The sequence below is a fragment of the Hevea brasiliensis genome, chromosome 9 (genome assembly GCF_030052815.1).
Source record: "Hevea brasiliensis isolate MT/VB/25A 57/8 chromosome 9, ASM3005281v1, whole genome shotgun sequence".
Lineage (NCBI taxonomy): Eukaryota > Viridiplantae > Streptophyta > Magnoliopsida > Malpighiales > Euphorbiaceae > Hevea > Hevea brasiliensis.
The window spans coordinates 15,244,938-15,264,740 of record NC_079501.1 but is presented as its reverse complement, the minus strand read 5'-3'; the positions used below and the strand labels follow the sequence as shown (position 1 = coordinate 15,264,740).

Genomic DNA, 19,803 nt, shown 5'->3' with positions numbered 1-19,803 from the left:
CAAACATTCTAACTGTCCGAATCGATATTGGTCATTGAAATAGTAGACTGTACGAACTAGCTAAAATAAATATGTTACATAAATCTCTGAATCCAACTTAGCATAAAAAAAATAGCACTCACTAACATACAAAGAATTAATGTAATTTTTTAATAAAAAATTCCTTAAGAAAAATATAATTATTATATTTCAACACATTTCACATCACCTTCCTAAATCTAATTATTAGCAATTTAAAATAACAATAATTATTCTGAACAAAAAAAAAATTCATAGATATGTTCATGTCACTCTATATGAAAAAATTGCTATATAGAATTATGAATATATGCTAAGTGCATGTATTATTTTTTTTATTTTAAATATATTATTATATTGTATTATTTAATATTATTACTCTCTTAATGTTATAATAATTAGCAATTATTATTTAGTAAGTTACAATGTATTAATATATATTTATTCTATATATACCTATAATTTTATATATTATATACATATAATTTTTTTTCTCTTTTGCACTATACCTTTATGCTTTTCATATTATAAATATTATTTTTAAAATATTATTAATATTAATAAATGAAAAGAATATTTAAATATACTATATTTCTTTAATATATTAAAAGAATTTAAAATTTTTTGATAATTAAAAGTGATCAAAATGATGATACATTTTAATCAATTTAAAATTATTTTATATTTATAATTAATTTTTTTATTAATTTATTATTTTTTATTAAAAAATTGAGAAATAAAAGTTTAACTTAGCGTTATTAAAGCTATTAGGCTTATAAAATTTCGAATTTGATTGATGGTGAAATTTTTTTATATAAAAAAAATTCCACAATTAACAATTAAATCTTTTGATAGAATTTTTTTTTTTGTGTTTTTAAACGCTTTAAATACTAGCAAATTATTTAATTTTAATAATATTTACCCAATAATATATTGACTAATTTTCATATGAAATTAAAAATAAATTTATTATTATAAATGAACAAAACAAAATGAAATTATATTTTCCTTGTTTATCCAATCAAGGCAGTTATGAGAAATATGTGGACGCCTACTGACCCACCACCTGGTGGACGCTATGCTGACGTGCAAATCTCACGGCAAGAGAGAGAAAGACAGGGCAGCCAACGCAAAGCTCTCAAGAAAAAAGAAAAAGAAAAAAAAAAAAAAAAAGCATCACCATTCGGCCTTTTGTTGTTGAGCTCTCCCTTTCCCTCTTCTATTTGTCGAATTCATCCACCACCGCCACAACAACCACCGCAACTGCCACCGCCATGTGCGATCCACCTTTTTTTGATTGAGCTCTCTTAATTCATTTTTACTACAATTTTAATTATTATTTTATTTTGCTTTACTGGTTTGAGCGAGTTGTCGTTTCTTTATCCAAATAATGGCGATTGAAGAGGACGTAGAGAGCTGTGGAAGTAGAGCAGTGGAGTCGTACTCGCAGGCGAATCCTCGACACCATATGCAAAAGCTAGAGGTGTATAACGAGGTGCTTAGGCGAATCCAGGAGTTCAATTATGAAGAGGCGAATCTTCCTGGCTTTGATGATCAGCTTTGGCTCCATTTCAATCGATTACCTGCGAGGTATTTGCCTTAACCTAGCTCTTGATTTCTTAACCATTGCTTGTTTGGTTGCTGAGAAATACAAGGAAGCTTTAGAAAGAATATCACTTTGGAATCTTTTAATTGGTGTAATCTTACCAACTCATGCTTATTGGGAGATTCCTCGTTTTCGCCTTTTCTTTTGGTCCTCCTTAATCTTCTCTGAGTTTCAGATTTTTTTTTTTTTTTTTGCGTATTTTCATTGTAATCAAACAACGGAAACCTCTAACAAGCTAAATGGTTGTAGTCATATCAGCTATAGTGTTTCTTTTTATTTTTTTTTTTAAGTTTCTTTTTTTTTTTCAAAAAAAAAAAAAGTAGTTTTCTTGTTTGCTTTCCTGTTGATATTTATGCATTATACTTGGTTAAATGGGACAGGAAGCTGTTTTTGATTTCCTAATTGATGATGTGATTCTTTGAGGGACAACTAGTTTAGTTTCGAAAACTGATTTGTCTGTTCTTGCTTTGTTTTTAACTTTCGATGAGGTATCTTGTTGCTAATGCATAGATATGCATTGGATGTGAATGTGGAGAGAGCAGAAGATGTGCTTACGCATAAGAGACTATTGCAGTTGGCGGAAGATCCTGCTAATCGACCTGCATTTGAAGTTCGTCTTGTGCAGGTGAACGTTAAGTACTACATGAGTGTCCTAATCATTTGCTTTGCTGTTTCTTTTCTTTTCTTTTTTAAGACTTGTGCTTAGGAAAATAGTTGTTTCTGCTCTGGAAACTCGTGGAAAAACTAACTTCAACCTCCTGCACATATGTCTTTCAGTCGGTGTGAATTTAATTACTTGTTGAGATCTCAACCTTGTATGTTGTCTGCCTTATCAATGTATTGAAGCCTGGTTTTGGCAAACTATGTTTGACATTGAGAACTTCACTATGGTTAATTCTCCATGGTCTGAGTATTTTTCCTCAGGGAGAGTAGTCTTTCCGTTGAGCTTTCTTTTACCATCTTTGACAATAATTGTCTATGTCTTTGAGCTTTCTTTTGCCCTTGAGAGTGATTTTGTCATTTTGCTGTTATAGACAAAGGGGCAACTTTCTTAGTTTATATATTTTTATATTACCCAATTAGAATGTTTGTCAAAGTGGTAATTTTCAGTAGGGAATGTGACGTTTGTTTCACTTCTTTCTTATGAGCTGTGTCCCATATTTAATAGCTTTTGGTGTGTGGAAAGTCCAATTTAGGATTTCTGGTTAATGTAATGGCAATTGGTTAGTTTACTTACAGATTATTAAGAATGACATGCCTGTGTCTGATTGAAATTTCAAACCAGCTGAGTATCATCCCAATTATTTAGGGTAATGAGAAATTGTTTTTACCCACCTTCAGTTTGCATGTTCTATCATATATGCCTCGCATTGAATGCCAAAAAGGATTCATATATAACATTATGTTTGGTAACATCATTTTTTTAATGGCATCACCATCCTATTTGTGTTACATAAATAGTGGTCTGAGATATTGATGGTTTTAGCCTGTCATTAATTCATTATCTAATAAATCTGACTCAATGATGTGTAATAAATAGCTCGTTTGCTTTCTTTTCTTCAATGCAGGTTTATCCTGTCCTCAATGAAATGTCTTTTGATTCTATCCTTTCAGATTGTGCAATGAAAGAAGATGCACAAAGTTCTTATATGCCAAGCAGACAGAGGTATATTCATTACATTTTCTACTCATCTAGTTATATTCTTCATTGTTGTTCAGTGTTTGTCAAAGTTACATTTCCTAGTTTAGTGTTGTCCCTCCTTTTTCTTGGAAAATTTTGTTATGTGTGCATTTCATTGATTTGCGCCTTTCTCTTTCTTTGTCTTTCTACAGTGTCCATCCACCACCTACATTTGGCTCAACACCTACTCTTGAAGCATTTGCATTTCAAGCCAGCAGATATCGTCTGGAAGATGGAGATAGTGCAGTAAATTCAGTATCACATCTTTCTCGGTAAGAATGTTGAGACATTTTGTGTGACTTGCTTCATCTTGAAACATTGTTTTCTGTCAATGAGTTAAAAGTAGAAACTTTCCTCATATTGGCCTTTTTATTGATATAAAAAGGTGTATAATATTGGATCAAACTCTAAATTCACACTCTTTTCCGAGATCATATTTATTATTTTCATGAGGTCTCTATATTTGGAATTCAGAAGTTTGATGTTCAAAATTTAAGATAATCTTTTTTATCAATTATGATGCTTGCATTGATTCAATTGACATTATTATTATTGTTGTGAAATTTTCAATCCTGTAGGCCTATGCACGAGATCACTTTTTCAACAGTTGATAGGCCAAAACTCCTTAGTGAGGTTGGTGATTAATACTTACCACTTGCACAAACATTTTGAACTCTGAAACTATGTTAGATTAATTTAGCCTGTTGCTTGGTCTTATGCTATATGTGTTTTCAGGCACAATTATAGTAAAAGGTTTTCATATTCAGTTATAGAGCTACAAATTTAATATATCATCTCTATTTCTAGAGCAATTTGAAAGTAGTAACTTAATATACATAACTTTTCCAACATCACTTACAAGTTTGTAGACAGCACTCCTGCTACAATATTGTTCATGCACTATCTTGTAAAAAAGTTTAAGAACAGCATTAAACATCACGTTCTTGCGCTAGACAATAGATAGAAGTAATTACTTTAAATAATTTTCCAGTTGACCTTCTTGGTTGCGGAGATTGGATTGAACATTCAAGAAGCTCATGCTTTTTCCACTGTTGATGGGTTTTCTTTGGATGTGTTTGTTGTTGATGGTTGGCCACGAGAGGTAAGGCATCTACTTATTTGCTTAAATTGTCCTATTGAAGTATTTGTTAGGCAGTTGGATTTTCATTAGATTTCTCTTAAAGACAATTGGGCTAATCCAAAAGGTATGAAGGATGATCAAAGTAACAACTTAAGATGGCAACTCAAATATGTGCAAATAAAATTTTTATTTTTATTGACATCACACACATTACTAGATTGTTGAAATTATAATCTTGATTTGAAAATTTTTGGATTTCTTTTTCTTTTTCTTTTTTCCTCTCTTCTCTTTCTGTTTGGTTGTTTTCATCTGCTCGTTTGTTTGCTATGCTAACATCCTGACCCATGATTCTGTATTCTTTTAGATCCACTTAACAGTTCTAATTTGAGCAGCCTCATTGTAGAACTGCAGAAGAATGTTACCCTTCAATTATAATTTCCAAATCTTTGCACATGTTCAGGTTTTGATTATTTTATTCACCAAATAAGAGACATAACTGTAATATATTCAATTGAGCATGGAAATTCCAATATTGTTGAATTTGGTTTTAAGTCAAAGTTGAATTAAGAGATGACTTTGAAACTGTCAGCCTTCATTAGTATTTTTAGGTTCTCATTATCCATAAAATAAAATTCCATTAAATTGTTTGATGTTGTCTTCAGACCACTTTTACTTTTTTCGTTACTTGGCTGTTTAACAGTGATTCGTTTGTGTTTAAACCTTTTCTTGCTTAGGTAAACAAGCTTATTTTTATTATTTTGAATAATAATAGTAAGCTAATTGCCAGACTAACGCCTTTTTGTTCACATTTCTGTGTTGCTTCACATAATTGCATATGGAAACTTCAGGAAACTGAGGAGCTTAAAAATGCTCTTGAAAAGGAAATCTTAAAGTTTAAGGTAGTTTTTCTCCATGCTGCTTTGTCTTTTGGGGGGTTACAACTGTGCACCTCTAGAACTTGAATACGATATGTTCTTGATTGTTTGAAATTTGCAATGCTATATTAGTATTCTAGCTGAATAAACCTGTGTATTTATTTGTTGATGTGTGGTGCTAACAACCTTTCTTGTAATTAATGTATATCTTAGGCAACTTTGAACTCAGCAGATGCTGGAAAGTATGACCCTAAACAGAGCTGATTGTCGTTGATGTAGTAAACCTCCCCAACCAAATTGGGGTTGAGTTCAGTCATCCCTAAGGGACCTCAGATGATATGAATGACTAGTGTTGGTGCTTATAAAGTGGTTGCTTCATTTTTACTTCACCATGTATTCTTGAAGTTTTTTAATGTTCAATTGAAGCACATTTAGATATGTTATTTTGGTCCTTGTTTGTTTCCCAGTATATGTGGCAACTAGTGAGGTGGTGAACTCATTGCAATTGTGATAATCGTTTTTAAATAAGTAATTTATGAATATAGTCCTTGATCATTTTATTCAGAACTGCAAATTTTGTTTGTTTCTGGTTCTTGAAACGTTGAAAACATTTATGAATTTTGTGCTGAGAGTTCGACTAGATTAGACCCTTCAAATAATTAACTTACAATGTTCTGTGTATCTCATTGGGGTTTGTTTTGTTTTATAATGTTGTAATTCCTGGAACCAGTGTGCCACTGATTGTGGATCATGGAAATCGGATAGGATTCTGCATTTGAGATAATTTCCTTATAGCATCACTGATGAACAGGATCATTATGACAGCCAGTATTGAGCTCTGAATATTAACTTTTGCATGGCTAAAAAGTTCAGTTCGACTCTTTTGCAGTACCATATGATAGATCAACCTGAAGCAAAATTATGGCATAGTTTTGATAAATTGTAATCTTCTGCAGGAGCAGAGTTGTTCAAAACAAGCTTCTGTTTCTGCTGCGAGCAAGCAGAATGAAATGAGGGTCGAATCTTTTCCTGACTGCATAGAAATACCTAGTGATGGAACTGATGTCTGGGAAATTGATAGCAGTCAGTTAAAAATTGAAAACAAAGTTGCATCTGGATCATATGGTGATCTGTAAGTTTGTCTTTTGAAAACTGCATTTGCATATTGTGCAAGTTTTCACTTGATCTGTTGATCTACCTTTCAACCTCTTCAGGTATAGAGGCACATATTGTAGTCAGGAAGTGGCCATCAAAATCCTCAAGCCTGAGCGTGTCAGTGCAGAAATGCTCAGAGAGTTTTCCCAAGAAGTTTACATAATGAGGTTTGTCATAATGCTTGAGAGAAGTGCCCATTGTCATTTCTAAAAATCTTTCTTTTTTCAATGTACTTGATTAGATTTTTTATACTTTGATGCTTTAAAAAAAAAAAGAACAGCAAAAAAAAAAAAAGAACTTTTTTGACTATGCAGTTGTCTTCAGATGCCTACCAAAATTTTCTTTTACATGCAATAATGTACATTTTTATTTATCATTCATCTTCTAAGAACTTTGGCAGGGTGAACCCTCAATGTTCTTAATTTTATGAATACTATAAAATCGTTGGAGAAATGGTAATTTACTTGACAGCCATTGAGGAAAAAAGTGGAGGCTATCACCAGTGATGGTCCTGAAGGGGGACTTGCTTTGACCCAAACTTTTAGTATTCCATATGTTGTGCTGCATTCTTTATCTATTTGCGTATGAGGCATTCTTCTTACTTTTCATTCCATGGGAAAATTCTGGTCTGTGCTTGCTTTGTCTTCCCTGGACCTTTGTTTTCTGCAATGACTTAATCTGGTTTGCACTTTGCAGGAAAATTCGACATAAGAATGTAGTACAATTCATAGGTGCATGTACCCGACCTCCAAACTTGTGCATTGTGACTGGTGAGTCCTATTCAATCTTTTACATCTGTAGCTTTGTGGAATTTTAGTTATAAAAGTATTTGACATTTCTCAATTTAATTGATGCTGTTAAAGAGTTCTTTAGTGCCTTTGCTCTAATGCTCTCCCAAGTCCCAACCCTTGACTATCTTCCACCTTTATTAGATATGAACTATGTTGCTAATAGATAGAAATTGTCATATTTAGTGACGTGGTTTGAGGTTGGCAGAAAACCCACAATTCCTATTTCTATGAATTCTGATAATTTCACATCCATATTAGTAGGTTGACATTGCCTTATCATTATCTTTGCTAACAGTCAACTTTTGATGCTCAATTTCTGTCTTATCAGAGTTCATGGCTAGAGGAAGTGTATATGATTTTCTCCATAAACAAAAGGGTGTGTTTAAGCTTCCATCCTTAATCAAAGTGGCAACTGATGTGTCCAGGGGAATGAATTATCTTCACCAAAATAATATAATTCACAGGGACCTGAAAACTGCCAATCTTCTTATGGATGAAAATGAAGTAAGAAGATTTCCTTAACTTGTATATTATTGGATTGCGTTATCCTTCTAAATTTATATGAATTTTTAGTTAAGAATTTATTTTTCTTATTATTGCCATCTAGTAAATTTGTCATCATACATTTTCATTAAATCTATTTTTTTAAATACATATTTTTGGTTCAATTTGTTGATATCCTTGGTCTTTTTATCATCTTTATGTGCATCTTATTGTAATTGTGAGATATTCACATTTCTCTCTCATGCTCCCAATTTCTGCCAAGTATTTAGACAATCTATTTGATCTCTCCTGGTTGTTGGAGACTATAGTGTGTCTACTTATAGCTTTCTGCCATGTGATATTAGTTATTGGTGGTTTTCTTCTTCATTTGTCTACATTGTGCAACCTGCTATTGGGGGTTGGAGGTTAAGTAACCTAGTCTTTTTTTTTAGGGTAATCACGAATCTTCATTTATACAAATGTGAGTGCATACATTTTGATACAATAATAGAATGAACCTTGCTTCAATGATTGTAACTTCCTCTAATACTTCCCAATTACAGTGACAGAGCATTTAAAACCTACAAGTCAGCAGTAAGCATATATTGTTCATGGCTATTATTCTAAGCCACAAATCAACTACCCAGTCTTAAATGAGCCCAATTGAAGGATTATCAAGTTTATCACCATAGCCAAGAACCTTTATACCTCAAAAGGCCTAGGGTAGGCCAGATTGGAAGAGATCCAAAGAATAAGAAAGGGAAGGGGACAGTTAATGCTTCAAGAGAGCATTTTTATGCAATGTTATGTAATTTCGTTTTGCATTCCCTGGCCTGAATATCCTGGACTTCGAATGCTGTCAAAGATTTTAATATTTGGCTTGTCTTATACTTTACCTGTCTTTTAGCTTAATAAATTACTTAACTAGTTCTAAAATTAAAAAGTTTCAATAGCTCTGAATGCTATGCTTTCTAGTTTGAAAGAAATAAATGCCCTCTGTTTTGTGAAAAATTCACTCGGATAAAAGGATATCCAACTCAATGCTAGTGCCCTCTAGATTGACAGGATTTTAGCAAGGAGCATCAGTATATTTCTTCTCACTTTTAACAATAAATGTTGGTGGATGTTGCTTAAGCTATGCAGTAGCATGTAAATATATTATTAAACATGTGTTGTAGGTTATAACATCTCAATAGTGTTTGGATTGGTTGGTTCTCCATGCTGGACATTGCTGACATTGTTTCTTCTGTAGAATTCTATTATTATATAGATGAATGAAAATATATGTATGCACGCTAAAACATCTAAAAACGGAATAAAATAAATTGGATTTGATTGTTCTAAAATCAGAGATCCTTCTGGTACAGGTTGTTAAGGTTGCTGATTTTGGGGTTGCCAGAGTGCAAACTCAATCTGGAGTAATGACAGCTGAAACTGGAACATACCGTTGGATGGCACCTGAGGTATGCCTTTTCTAAGACGTGTACTTTACTTTCTCGTGTGTTTCTTTGCATGTCAGTAATTCCCAACTTTAATGGGATATCTGGTCTTCCATTCTGAAGTAATCATTGTTTAATGACTCTCAGAGAATGATGTTGTTTTTCCATTATAATAGAAAACTGTTTAATAACTTGCAACAAATGATGTATAACCAAATCAGCATAAAAAAATTTGTAGAGGAAGTTGATAGTTCTTTTCCAATCTTAAATATTGATTAACAAGAACCTAAATAACAAAATACCTAAATAATCAATATTACTAATTAAATAGATAAAAATATTAAATATGTTCTTGTTGTCTTTATCATATTATGTTTACTTATGGTGGCTTTAACTGTATGAAGGTGATTGAACACAAACCATATGATCATAAGGCTGATGTTTTCAGCTTTGCAATAGTATTATGGGAACTTCTAACAGGAGAAGTAAGGCCTGCATCCTTTAAGGAAGTTTTTAGATGTCAATATTGCATCATTTTCTTGCCTCACATGAATTTGTAGTTTTTGATGGCACAACTCTTATCTCTTGTTAATTATTATATTTTATGACTGAAATCTCAGCTTCCTTACTCGTACTTGACCCCATTGCAAGCAGCAGTAGGCGTGGTGCAAAAGGTATATGTGTTATTTTCACGCTAAGATGAAACAAAAACAATTCTCTCATGTTGATTTTAACTTTCTTTAGGGTCTACGGCCTACAATCCCCAAGAACACTCATCCAAAACTTGCAGAACTTCTTGAGAGATGCTGGCGACAAAATCCAAATCAGAGACCCAGCTTCTCTGAAATTATAGATATCCTTCAGCAAATAGCCAAAGAGGTACTGAACTGCCTAAGATAATATTTTGGTCCCATTAAATAGTTCTAAATGTTTAGTTAAAAACAGGTCACAAATGAGAGGGAAGGTCGACACAAGGATAAATCATCAGGTGGCTTTTTTTCAGCACTGATAAGGGGTCACTAAGTTGGAAGAAGACAGTAGCTGTTAATAGTGCATTCATGTGCAGGCAATTTTCCTTCTTACGTACATTCTAATTGTACAAATGCTTTTATCCAACTCAGTTTTAGCTTTATTTTGCCGCTTTTCTTTTCTTCATTGTAAATAGGATTTAGTATGTTTCATGCATCTTTTTTTTCCTCCTCCATCTGTCCTCTTCGTTTTCTCCTCTTACCGCATACATAGGATGATCTAAATTGGAAAACAACTGAAACTAGTATTGCACCAAACATTGGATTGGTTGTTAATAAGTAGAAAATCTGCTATGTAATATACTAGAGGACTAGGTGTAAAGCAAAATTAACTTGTATATGGATCTAATCCTGTAGAAAATAAATTTTAGAATCCATGCCCCTATCCTCCGAAGAACTCGAATGAAGAATAACTTTTAATTTTGGACAAGGAAAGATCTAACTCTATGCATAGGAAAACCAGGAAGCCAAACTATGGCTAAATGGACCTCCTTATTCTGAAGGGGAAAAGCCTTTATTGACTAAAATAGAAGAAGAGAGCAAGAAGACGAAAAAAGAACTTTTTCCAGGCAAAATCAGCCTGAAATAATACTCCTTCACGGAGTTGCATGGATGGTACTAGAGGCAAGAGAACAAAAAAGGGCAAAAGGTGATATTCATACAGCATATTTGGAAGTCTCTTCTATGTACATGAGTAATAGGAATTAAAATCAAGAGTAATAAATAGGAATTAGAATCAGGAAACAAGAATAGTATTTGCAGAAAATGGACAAATTTATCAAGAATATTAATTAATTAATTCCTGCCTACATATTTGATTTGCTTGAGAAAGCCAATCCTTCGATTATAAATGTGGATGCATGTTACACAAGGTATGGGATGCTAGAGAAAGCACTGTGAATTGTAAATTGTGTTTGTCTAGTTATATCAGTTAATTTTCGCATAAGCCAAGGAGTTGGAGCTGCCTTGCTCTGACTCGTACCTGCAATCGGACAAGTGCCTGCATGCAATGCAAAGCTATACGATTTTGTTTCCTCACATGCACCCCTCGAACTAATGCTTTCACCAGGCTTCTAAGTGCTCTAAATGCTCGTCTTGCCTGTTCAGATTACAAAATACATTAAACCATAAAGAAAATTGCCAATGAAAGAGAAAAAATTGCAGTATATATTAGACAGCCTACGAGATGACCCCTAAAATTTGCTTGGATTTTTATGGCAGCTATGTCTTCTTTTGATAGTTGTTTCATTGAAATCAGTGAAATTTCAGTAATTAATTCCTCATAAATGGCTGTTTCATCTGTTTTTGTCTCAACAAGAGGACTAGAGCAAGCATTGGAATGAAGAACAATAGTGTTTCCATGAGATGACGATTTGACGAATGTTCGTCGGAGCATTTCGAAGTCGAACCATTTTCGAGATGTTCTCAAGCTTGTCATCTCTCAGCTATTTTCTGTTGGAAGGTGGCAGATTTAATGTTGTCCACCTGCAAAAACCTCTCAAAGAAGACGCGTAAAAAGTAAGAGCAGGAGATGTGGGAACCATGTTTGATTGTTTTTGGTTTACTTGGCGAAATGGGTGTCAAACTCGAAACGTGGGCGGACGAATTTTTGTGTGATGCCACTTTGAAGCTTTCTTCGGCTTTACAAACTCTCTAGAGCTTTCCATGGAGAAGAAAAATCAAAACCATCATTACCAAACAAAAAAAAAATGTGTGAAGATTTATATTATTAATTACATATTATTATATAATTACTTTTTATTTATGTATATATTATAAATACATATAATGATAAAAATATAAACATAAGGTAAATTATTAATTATATTTATAAATATATATATATTTAATTATAGCATATATTAAGTAGTTGTATACTTAACACTAATAAATTATTAAGTTTTATTATATTTAATTTTTATTCTATTTTCTTGTTATTTAATTAATATTTATTTATTTATTTATTTTTGGCAGATGAGAAACTTGGAGTATGTCTGAATTGCGAATCTTCTAATATTATATTAGATAAAGTTATGGATTATAAATTTGAAAAATAATTATTTACCTTTCTAAAATCATATTGAATAAACATCAGCTTTCATCTGTCAATAAATTGAGCATGTTAACTATTATATTGTAAATAACTTAAATTCTTGCATTATAATATAATTATTTCTATATGTGATGTAGAAATAGTTTTTCAAAATGTTTAATTAAAAATTCCTTCAACTGAATATCATGCATTTGTTGGAGTTTACCTCTCTAATGGCACGGCCACCTCAAACACATTTGCTATGTATATATTGGGCATGAGGCACAAGTATGGTATGACCAAAAGAATCAGAGGAAAGAAAAGGATTTATGTACAAATTAAGTTGACATATTATTTTGTTTTCCATGACATTTACAACAGTACAATTTGATGATACTGGTTTTCCATGAAAACAGCATCTCTCCATATAAGCTCACTATGCCTTACAAGATTCTCTGTAGTAGTACTGTCTACTGTTGATTAATATATATTGTTGAAAAATGTTCTTCTGCACATAAACCTTCTCTGCTAATTGTCAACTAAAAACTTATGGTAGCTACAGGATTTATGATTCCCACCAAAATACATCAATTTTCTGTTGGAAGTCCATTCTGTGTCCATGCAGTAAATCCACCAGCAACATCAGTAATGGCAGTATAACCCTGCAGAAGAAGATTGCAAGTTCGGTTTAATCGAATAAGCATACAGCTAATGCACTCAATTTAACAAACTGTGTCACCCAAAAATCTATGGATTGCTATTCTATGGCTTCCCAAGGTTGTGTTCTTTGTATAAGTTTTGTTGACTTCTTGTGATGAGTATACCAGAACTTGGCATTTTCATTGAAAATTAGGTTTGATTCCTTAGCTTTGGGAATTGGTTTGCTGCCAATAAGTACAAATCTCTGCTGAAATTATTCTATTATTTTTAGGTGAGCAAAGCAATTCATCCTGTGCCTTCAAAGCAAACTTTCAGAAACACCCACTTGATGTTTCATATTCTACCAAACTATGATGTAAAAGACAACTGAATCAATTTCAAGCTCAATATCTTCAGGATGATGCGCTTACAACAGCTAAAAGATCGGTTGCAGCCATCATAGATCTTTTCCCACTTTGGCAACCCTGTAAATGCAGGAAGTTACAGACCATACCAGGAGAAAAATACAGAAATTATGGTTGGAAACAAACTAATATTTTAGGGTCAGAGACTCACAACAATAATTTCATCATATTTTCCAAAATGTGAAGATACTTGCTCCAGAAATTTGGGGTTCTTAGACATTCCTGCGTCAAGAAGCAAAACAACAATTGAGAGAGAAATTTGACATATAAGGTATTGATGATCTTAAAAAATATTGACAACTTAATCACAAAATAATGCATTTCTTCCCGAGTGACCACAAATCCAAAGAGCTTCAAGTTGTAATATTACTACTACTCAAAATTACCAATCAGCACCTGACAAAGAAAAGGGGAAAAAAATTTGGAATTCCAATCTAATGTAGAATCGTAGTCATCACAAATAATGTGAGCATGACTAACAAAACATGCTGGATTAAATCCATATAAGAGAATTATTTCCATAGAACAAATAGGAGAACAACCAGATTGCCTGATACATTCAAGAAAAGATGAGAATAACCTGATCCAACTCTGTACATATATGGTATGTTAATTGCCCCTACCACATGTCCAGCACTGAACTCTTCAGGAGTCCTGCAAATGTCACCATAAGTCCATAACCAAAAGAAATTGCTTTTCTTGTTTCTCACAGGCAAATAAGCAATACAGATTTTGCTTCCAAAAACAATAAAAGAAAAAACGAATCTCCCAGAACCAAATACCTGACGTCCAAATACCGGTGCCCAGCGAGAAGAAGTTCATGTGCAACTCGTACAGGCACCGAAGTTGGAACTCCAACAGCTTCCGAATTCTCTCTCAGACTGGCCTTGGTGCTTCACAACACCAACACTAAACATCATAAACAAAACTAAAAAAGGGAACCCATTAAGCAAAACCCTTTAATTTTCTTTTCCTTCACGTACCAGAAACTGAAGCTTTTGTGATTGACACCAACAGTCCATCTCCGTGGATTAACCCGTAAAGGCAATGGCAAAAGCTTACTGTAAGCACAAGCATAAAAACTGAGACATAAAAGAGACAGAAAACAGAGAAAATAACCAGAGAAATCAAAGTAAAAGACCTGTTATTGAGATCATCAGAGCGAAAAACTGGAGCAAGAGTGGAACTAGTGAAGGTAGCAGAGGAAACAATGGACTTGGCTTCCATTTTCGTTTTGTGGTATATACAAATCAGGATTCTTGAAGGTTTGTGGATGGTGTGCGCAGAGGATGAAACAGATATTATAGAAGTGAGGGATGGTTATGGAGGTTAATGGTGGGTGCGTGGCTGAAGTCATCACGAAGAAGCATGGCTGACACGTCAACCATTGTTGTGCTTTACTCCAAGTTCGCACACATCCAAATTGGAATCAAAGGTGATAAGATGACATGTAGGCAGGCACACATACATTTGCGTGGATAAGGTTCAAACTTTACTATACTTCCTGTTTTGTTTATCTTTCTACACATGCACATTTCTCAATGCCTGGCTCTTCCATTGTACACGTGGCAAATCTGGTCTCTGTGATGGTCCAACAATACATTTCAAATTTTATTTTGGTCTACAAATTGGAGATTTTTTTTCCCTTGATTGATAGATTAGTACAACTAAGAAATAAATTCATTACTTTGAAAATATTATATATATATTTGAAATTTTATGATTCCAAAAAATCTTTATTTTATAATTCCGTATTGTGATCGTATATTTTCATTATTTTAACGTACAGAAATTATATAATTTATTATTTTATATTAGAAAAATAATTATGAAAATATCCTTCGGAAATCTTGGAGGAGAATTGGTGGGGTGCGCCCGGCCCGTGCAGCAGTGCAACGCATGGGCGACGCTTAGGAGCTCCAATAGCAAGCTATTGTGGTGAGCTCTTCCCCTTGAAAAAATTAATTTAATATCATGTGGACTAATAGCCCACGTATCAGATATTAAACTGATAAGAACAGATACTACACTTGATCTTAGCCAAAAGGCCGAGAAAGGTATGCTTTCTTTTGCATTTCAAACTTCCTTTTATAGGGCCCTTCTGATCTTATCTCCTCCTTCCATCTGTCGATGTGGTATAACGATCCATGTTAAATAATGGGACACAAGGCGGCGGACCAATTAACCATATATACCCAAAAATTAAAAAGCAAAAGATTAGTTCTCTCCTGTGTTTAGGCCAAGTCCCTCCTTTCCATGAAATACAATCTTATCAGTATTAAAATTAACATCGTATGGATAATTAACTTTTTCAAAATATAACTTATAAATAAATAAATTGTTTGTTTTTATAACCTTTTCTATTGAAGAATTTGAATTATTGGTCTTGTGCGCTGTAAAATAATAGCATTTCATCAATAATTAGTAAGTCAATGACCATATTTTACCTATAGCTATTAACAAGAAGAGATTTTGATTTTGTTATGTAATGTGGATCAAAAAAATCTGCTGTCCCATATTATTTCCTTGAAACAATGAATAGCATTATCAGCAATTAAGTATTTGTTTTATAATATTAAAATTTTAAATTTTGATAATTCTGATCTTTTCAATAATTCACAGTACAAAATTAAAATTCAATCTTTTTTTTTCTGTGATTCAAAGAAATAACATGAAATATTCTCAAAAAGAATTACATGGAATAATATAATATTTTATTTTTAACTATAATGTTTATTTAACTTTGCTTGATTAACCACTAATTTTTTTAATAAGTAAAATATGATATTGTCACCACTATTTTCGAATTATACTGAATTCTTAATCAAGTAGAAAAGAAATGTAACGTTGAAAAGCATCAGCAAATGCCAACCATGCGGATAAAGTTGTATTATGTTTTGTAGGGCTTTACCCCTAAGGGAGCCCTTCCAGAAATTCTCGACGGCCAAGGTCAAGCCCAGGCCGAAGAGGGGGTTTGGAAATAGTTTTCAACCAGCAATAGACGCGCCTCGGTTAGAACCTCATTAGCTGCGTCATTGCCCCAAGCGCAAAGATAATTCAAAAGGAAACCTCGGCTTTCTTTTTATGAGCTCTGTCCTTAGAAAAACTATTTATATCATTACGATGTGGGATTATGGCTCATCCTTTCCTAATGCTTCCATGTCCTTGGGAAAAAAAAAAAAAAGGAGAATATAACACACTTGCGTCTGAAGACCTAATCAACAAGTAATTCATTTCGTTTATGATTGAATTTCTTTTATTGTTATGATTTCCATTTGCAAATAAATTTTAAAAATAATAACAGATTTTATTAATAGTTCATTTACTCATGGTGGGATTTACCATGAGGGTATTCACTGCCCTTTAGAAATCGTTTATATAATTAGGTTACTTTTAGTATTATTTTTACTAAATTTATTAATTTTGTTCTCACTAGAATTATTAATTTTGCCCTATAGTTTATTTAATAGAATTACCGCTAAATTAGATTGATTTGTTTATTATAATACATATTTTTGTACAATTGATCTCATTAGTAATAATCCCATCCTCAAACTAAAAAAAATAATAAAATTTATATATATTGTAAAATCATTATATCTGTTACATAATAATTTTTTTCAATTATTCTTCTAATGAAAGAATTCTCTAAAGGAAAATGCATTACTGTTAAATTCACTCACATGAAAATTAAACCAATAAATTACCATAATAATGAATGGCTTATTAGGATACATATACATAAAGGAATAAAAAAATTGAAAATTCAACCATTTATAAAATTTATAAAAAATTCTAATAAAGCTCTATTACTTAAAACATATTGCCCCACTCAATAATTGAGAGGGGTTGATAAAGGGAAAAATGAGCATACGTGGAGATTATAGTTTAAGAGTACAATTCATTTGTTATAATAAGCACGTAAATTCAAGGCACACATACAAATCACATAATCACACAGTATAAAAAAAAAAAAAGAAGAATAACATAGGATTTAACGTGATTCGACCGTAAGGTCTACGTCCACGGACAAGACAAGAGGAAAAAGTTCCACTATGATAAAAAAGCAATATACAATCACTCAGAACTCTCAAACCCTAACCTCAGTGTGTTTTCTGAATATCTCACAACTCTCAATCCTTATCGGCCTGTGCCCTCTGCTACCACCACAGATTTCACTTTTTATCCCAATCGGGTCACAGCGAAAAATTTTCGGGTCAGGTCATAATTCGAGTCCATGAAAAATATATCTAAAATTCAAGCCACAAAAATAACAATTTTCCCCCTTGGCTTGAATTCCCTCTGTCATTAACAAAATAACCACAAATACTCTATCTTGCCATATGCCCTCGCAAGGGTATTATTGAGCACTACAAACACCAATCAAGTCTAGGCAACATCTAAACTTGCTGACTGAGACTCCCTTGATCATCATATCTGCTGGATTATCATGTGTAGAGACTTTCTGCACAACTACAGTCCCTTGAGATACAATGTCCCAAATGAAGTGATATCTGACATTAATGTACTTAGTTCACTTATGATACATCTTATTCTTTATGAGATGTGTTGCATTCTGGCTGTCACAAAACACCGTTACCTTATTTTGTATCAACCCAATAACACCCATCAAACCTTGTAACCATAAAGCTTCATTTAATGCCTCTACTAAAGCCATATATTCAGCCTCTGTAGTAGACAAAGCAACTGTAGCTTGCAACGTTGCCTTCCAACTGATAGCACTTCTAGAAAGAGTAAACAAATAACCTGTTAAAGATCTCCTCTTATCTAAGTCCCTTGCAAAATCTGAATCCACATAGCCAACAACTGAATCACTCATCTTGGCCCTATCAAATGTCAAACCAACATCTGTAGTACCCTTCAAATACCTCAAAATTCATTTCACTGCCCACTAATGCTTTTTCCTAAGACACGCTATGTATCTACTCACAACAGTAATTGCATGTGAAATGTCAAGTTAAGTGCATACCATAGCATACATGATGCTACCAACAGCACTTAAATAGGAAACACTGGACATATGTTTTATCTCCTCATTTGTTTTTAGTGGCATGTCTGCAGATAACTTGAAATGAGCAGTAAACGGAATAGTCACAGGCTTAGCATTATTCATGTTGAAATGCTTAAGTACTTTCTCAACATAGGCCTATTGAGACAAGAAAAGCTTCCCAACACTTTTATCCCTGGTAATTTCCATTCCCAATATCTTCTTTGCAGGACCTAAATCCTTCATCTCAAACTCATCAATCAACTGTTTTTTTAGAATATTAATTTATGACATGCTTTTAGTAGGAATAAGCATGTCATCCACATACAACAACAAATAAACAAAGGAATCATCTGAAAGCTTCTTATAATATACACAACTATCATATGAACTACGATTAAAGTCATTACGAACCATGAATGTATCAAATTTTTTGTACCATTGCCTGGGAGACTATTTCAGACCATATAAAGATTTCTTAAGCAAGCAAACATGATTTTTCATATCTGGAATGACAAATCCCTCAGGCTGACACATGTAAATTCGCTCCTCCAACTCACCAATTATGAAAATTTGAGTTGTGTTGGGGATGGTGATTGAAATGTCATCAACCAACTTTTGATCAAATCACACAATTAAATTAGATATTAAATAATCTAAATGGTAAATCTAGTGACTCTAATACCAATTGAAGGAGCGGAAGCATGAAAGAATATAAGTTTAGATCATTGAATTCAAAAATTTTTCATCTATGGTCACATGCATCATGCAAAATTCATTTGTATCTATTTGATTTCAATGATAAACAGCATATTAAAACTCTTTTAATATATTTTTGGATCTACATTTGCCATTTAAGATTTTAGAATTAACAGATTAATTCATTAGAACCCTAGATTAGATGAAGAACAAGTGCACTAACCTTTTGATGCACTACAGTGTGTTTGGCACATCTAGTTGCTCAAACTCTAGATCGTGAAGAGCAACCATAGTAAGTAAGACTCTGATAGAACTGTGCTTCACAACTAGAGAAAACACTTCATTAAAGTCAATCCCCTCCCTCTGAGTAAAGCCTTTTGCTACCAATCGTGCCTTATATCGAGGTGCTTCAACCCCTGGAGTGCCTTCCTTTTTCTTAGACACCCATTCGTAACCTACCACTTTTTGTCCCTTAGGCAATGTTACAAGCTCCCAAGTCTGATTCATGTGAAGAGATTCAATTTTTTCATTCATAGCACTGACTCATTGATCTGCATCTGAAAAAGAAATAGCTTATCTATAATTGCTGAGTTCATACACATCAACTGTCTCAGCAACTAACAAGGCAAACGCAACTAGATTTGCATATCCATATCTCTGCGGTGGTCTAATCTGTCTTCTCTCTCTACCAATTACAATGCTATATAGTTCCTGTTGCTGTTGCTCAGGTGCATCCTCTTGTTGATTAGGATCTTGCACCTCATCCTCTGAATCACTGGACTAAACTGCTATAATATCAATATCTAGCTCCATCTGTTCTCCGACACCGTGATCTAATTCTGC

At 33.1% G+C, this 19,803-nt stretch overlaps 2 protein-coding genes and 2 non-coding genes across 9 annotated transcripts; 1 reads left to right on the top strand and 3 right to left on the bottom strand.

Annotated features, from left to right (window-relative positions):
• The first annotated feature begins 1,164 nt into the window (after positions 1–1,164).
• On the top strand, positions 1,165–10,333 carry LOC110642216 (serine/threonine-protein kinase STY17). 5 transcript variants are annotated; one of them, XM_021794170.2, is made up of 16 exons: positions 1,168–1,608; positions 2,135–2,249; positions 3,193–3,290; positions 3,458–3,577; positions 3,884–3,938; positions 4,297–4,407; positions 5,235–5,285; positions 6,218–6,393; positions 6,476–6,583; positions 7,113–7,186; positions 7,536–7,711; positions 9,058–9,153; positions 9,534–9,614; positions 9,750–9,803; positions 9,874–10,008; positions 10,075–10,333. In XM_021794170.2, exons 1-16 carry the CDS (start codon positions 1,409–1,411, stop codon positions 10,150–10,152), a joined length of 1,728 nt encoding a protein of 575 aa, XP_021649862.2. In that variant the 5' UTR covers positions 1,168–1,408; the 3' UTR covers positions 10,153–10,333. The 5 variants fall into 5 exon arrangements, with proteins under 5 accessions (XP_021649865.2, XP_021649863.2, XP_021649862.2 ...); XM_021794174.2 differs by having other exon boundaries at positions 2,113–2,249; XM_021794173.2 differs by lacking the exon at positions 9,534–9,614 and having other exon boundaries at positions 1,165–1,608.
• Positions 10,334–12,515: 2,182 nt separating this feature from the next.
• Positions 12,516–14,691, bottom strand: LOC110642239 (thiosulfate sulfurtransferase 16, chloroplastic). Of its 2 annotated transcripts, XM_058153117.1 has the most exons (8): positions 14,395–14,691; positions 14,237–14,314; positions 14,036–14,146; positions 13,834–13,907; positions 13,405–13,475; positions 13,260–13,313; positions 12,792–12,851; positions 12,516–12,757 (listed from the first exon to the last, which is right to left on the bottom strand). In XM_058153117.1, the coding sequence occupies exons 1-8, from the start codon at positions 14,478–14,480 to the stop codon at positions 12,755–12,757; spliced, it is 537 nt and encodes a 178-aa protein (XP_058009100.1). In that variant the 5' UTR covers positions 14,481–14,691; the 3' UTR covers positions 12,516–12,754. The 2 variants fall into 2 exon arrangements, with proteins under 2 accessions (XP_058009100.1, XP_021649905.2); XM_021794213.2 differs by having other exon boundaries at positions 12,516–12,851; positions 14,395–14,685.
• A 426-nt stretch (positions 14,692–15,117) lies between these two features.
• LOC131183556 (U2 spliceosomal RNA) lies at positions 15,118–15,314 on the bottom strand. Its single transcript, XR_009151604.1, has one exon. It is a non-coding gene; the product is annotated as a U2 spliceosomal RNA (small nuclear RNA).
• An 842-nt stretch (positions 15,315–16,156) lies between these two features.
• LOC131183604 (U4 spliceosomal RNA) lies at positions 16,157–16,307 on the bottom strand. The gene has a single exon (XR_009151647.1). It is a non-coding gene; the product is annotated as a U4 spliceosomal RNA (small nuclear RNA).
• Positions 16,308–19,803: the final 3,496 nt, after the last annotated feature.

What these genes read in the sequence shown, in the direction of transcription:
- LOC110642216 (XM_021794170.2), top strand. Translation starts at nt 1,409, where the DNA reads ATGGCGATTGAAGAGGACGTAGAGAGCTGTGGAAGTAGAGCAGTGGAG. An exon ending in TCTGGATCATATGGTGATCT is followed by an intron (nt 6,394 to 6,475) that starts GTAAGTTTGTCT and finishes CAACCTCTTCAG; the next exon opens with GTATAGAGGCACATATTGTA. An exon ending in GGGAACTTCTAACAGGAGAA is followed by an intron (nt 9,615 to 9,749) that starts GTAAGGCCTGCA and finishes CTGAAATCTCAG; the next exon opens with CTTCCTTACTCGTACTTGAC.
- LOC110642239 (XM_021794213.2), bottom strand. Translation starts at nt 14,480, where the DNA reads ATGGAAGCCAAGTCCATTGTTTCCTCTGCTACCTTCACTAGTTCCACT. An exon ending in TCTGATGATCTCAATAACAG is followed by an intron (nt 14,315 to 14,394) that starts GTCTTTTACTTT and finishes TTGTGCTTACAG; the next exon opens with TAAGCTTTTGCCATTGCCTT. An exon ending in TATGTACAGAGTTGGATCAG is followed by an intron (nt 13,476 to 13,833) that starts GTTATTCTCATC and finishes TTCTTGACGCAG; the next exon opens with GAATGTCTAAGAACCCCAAA.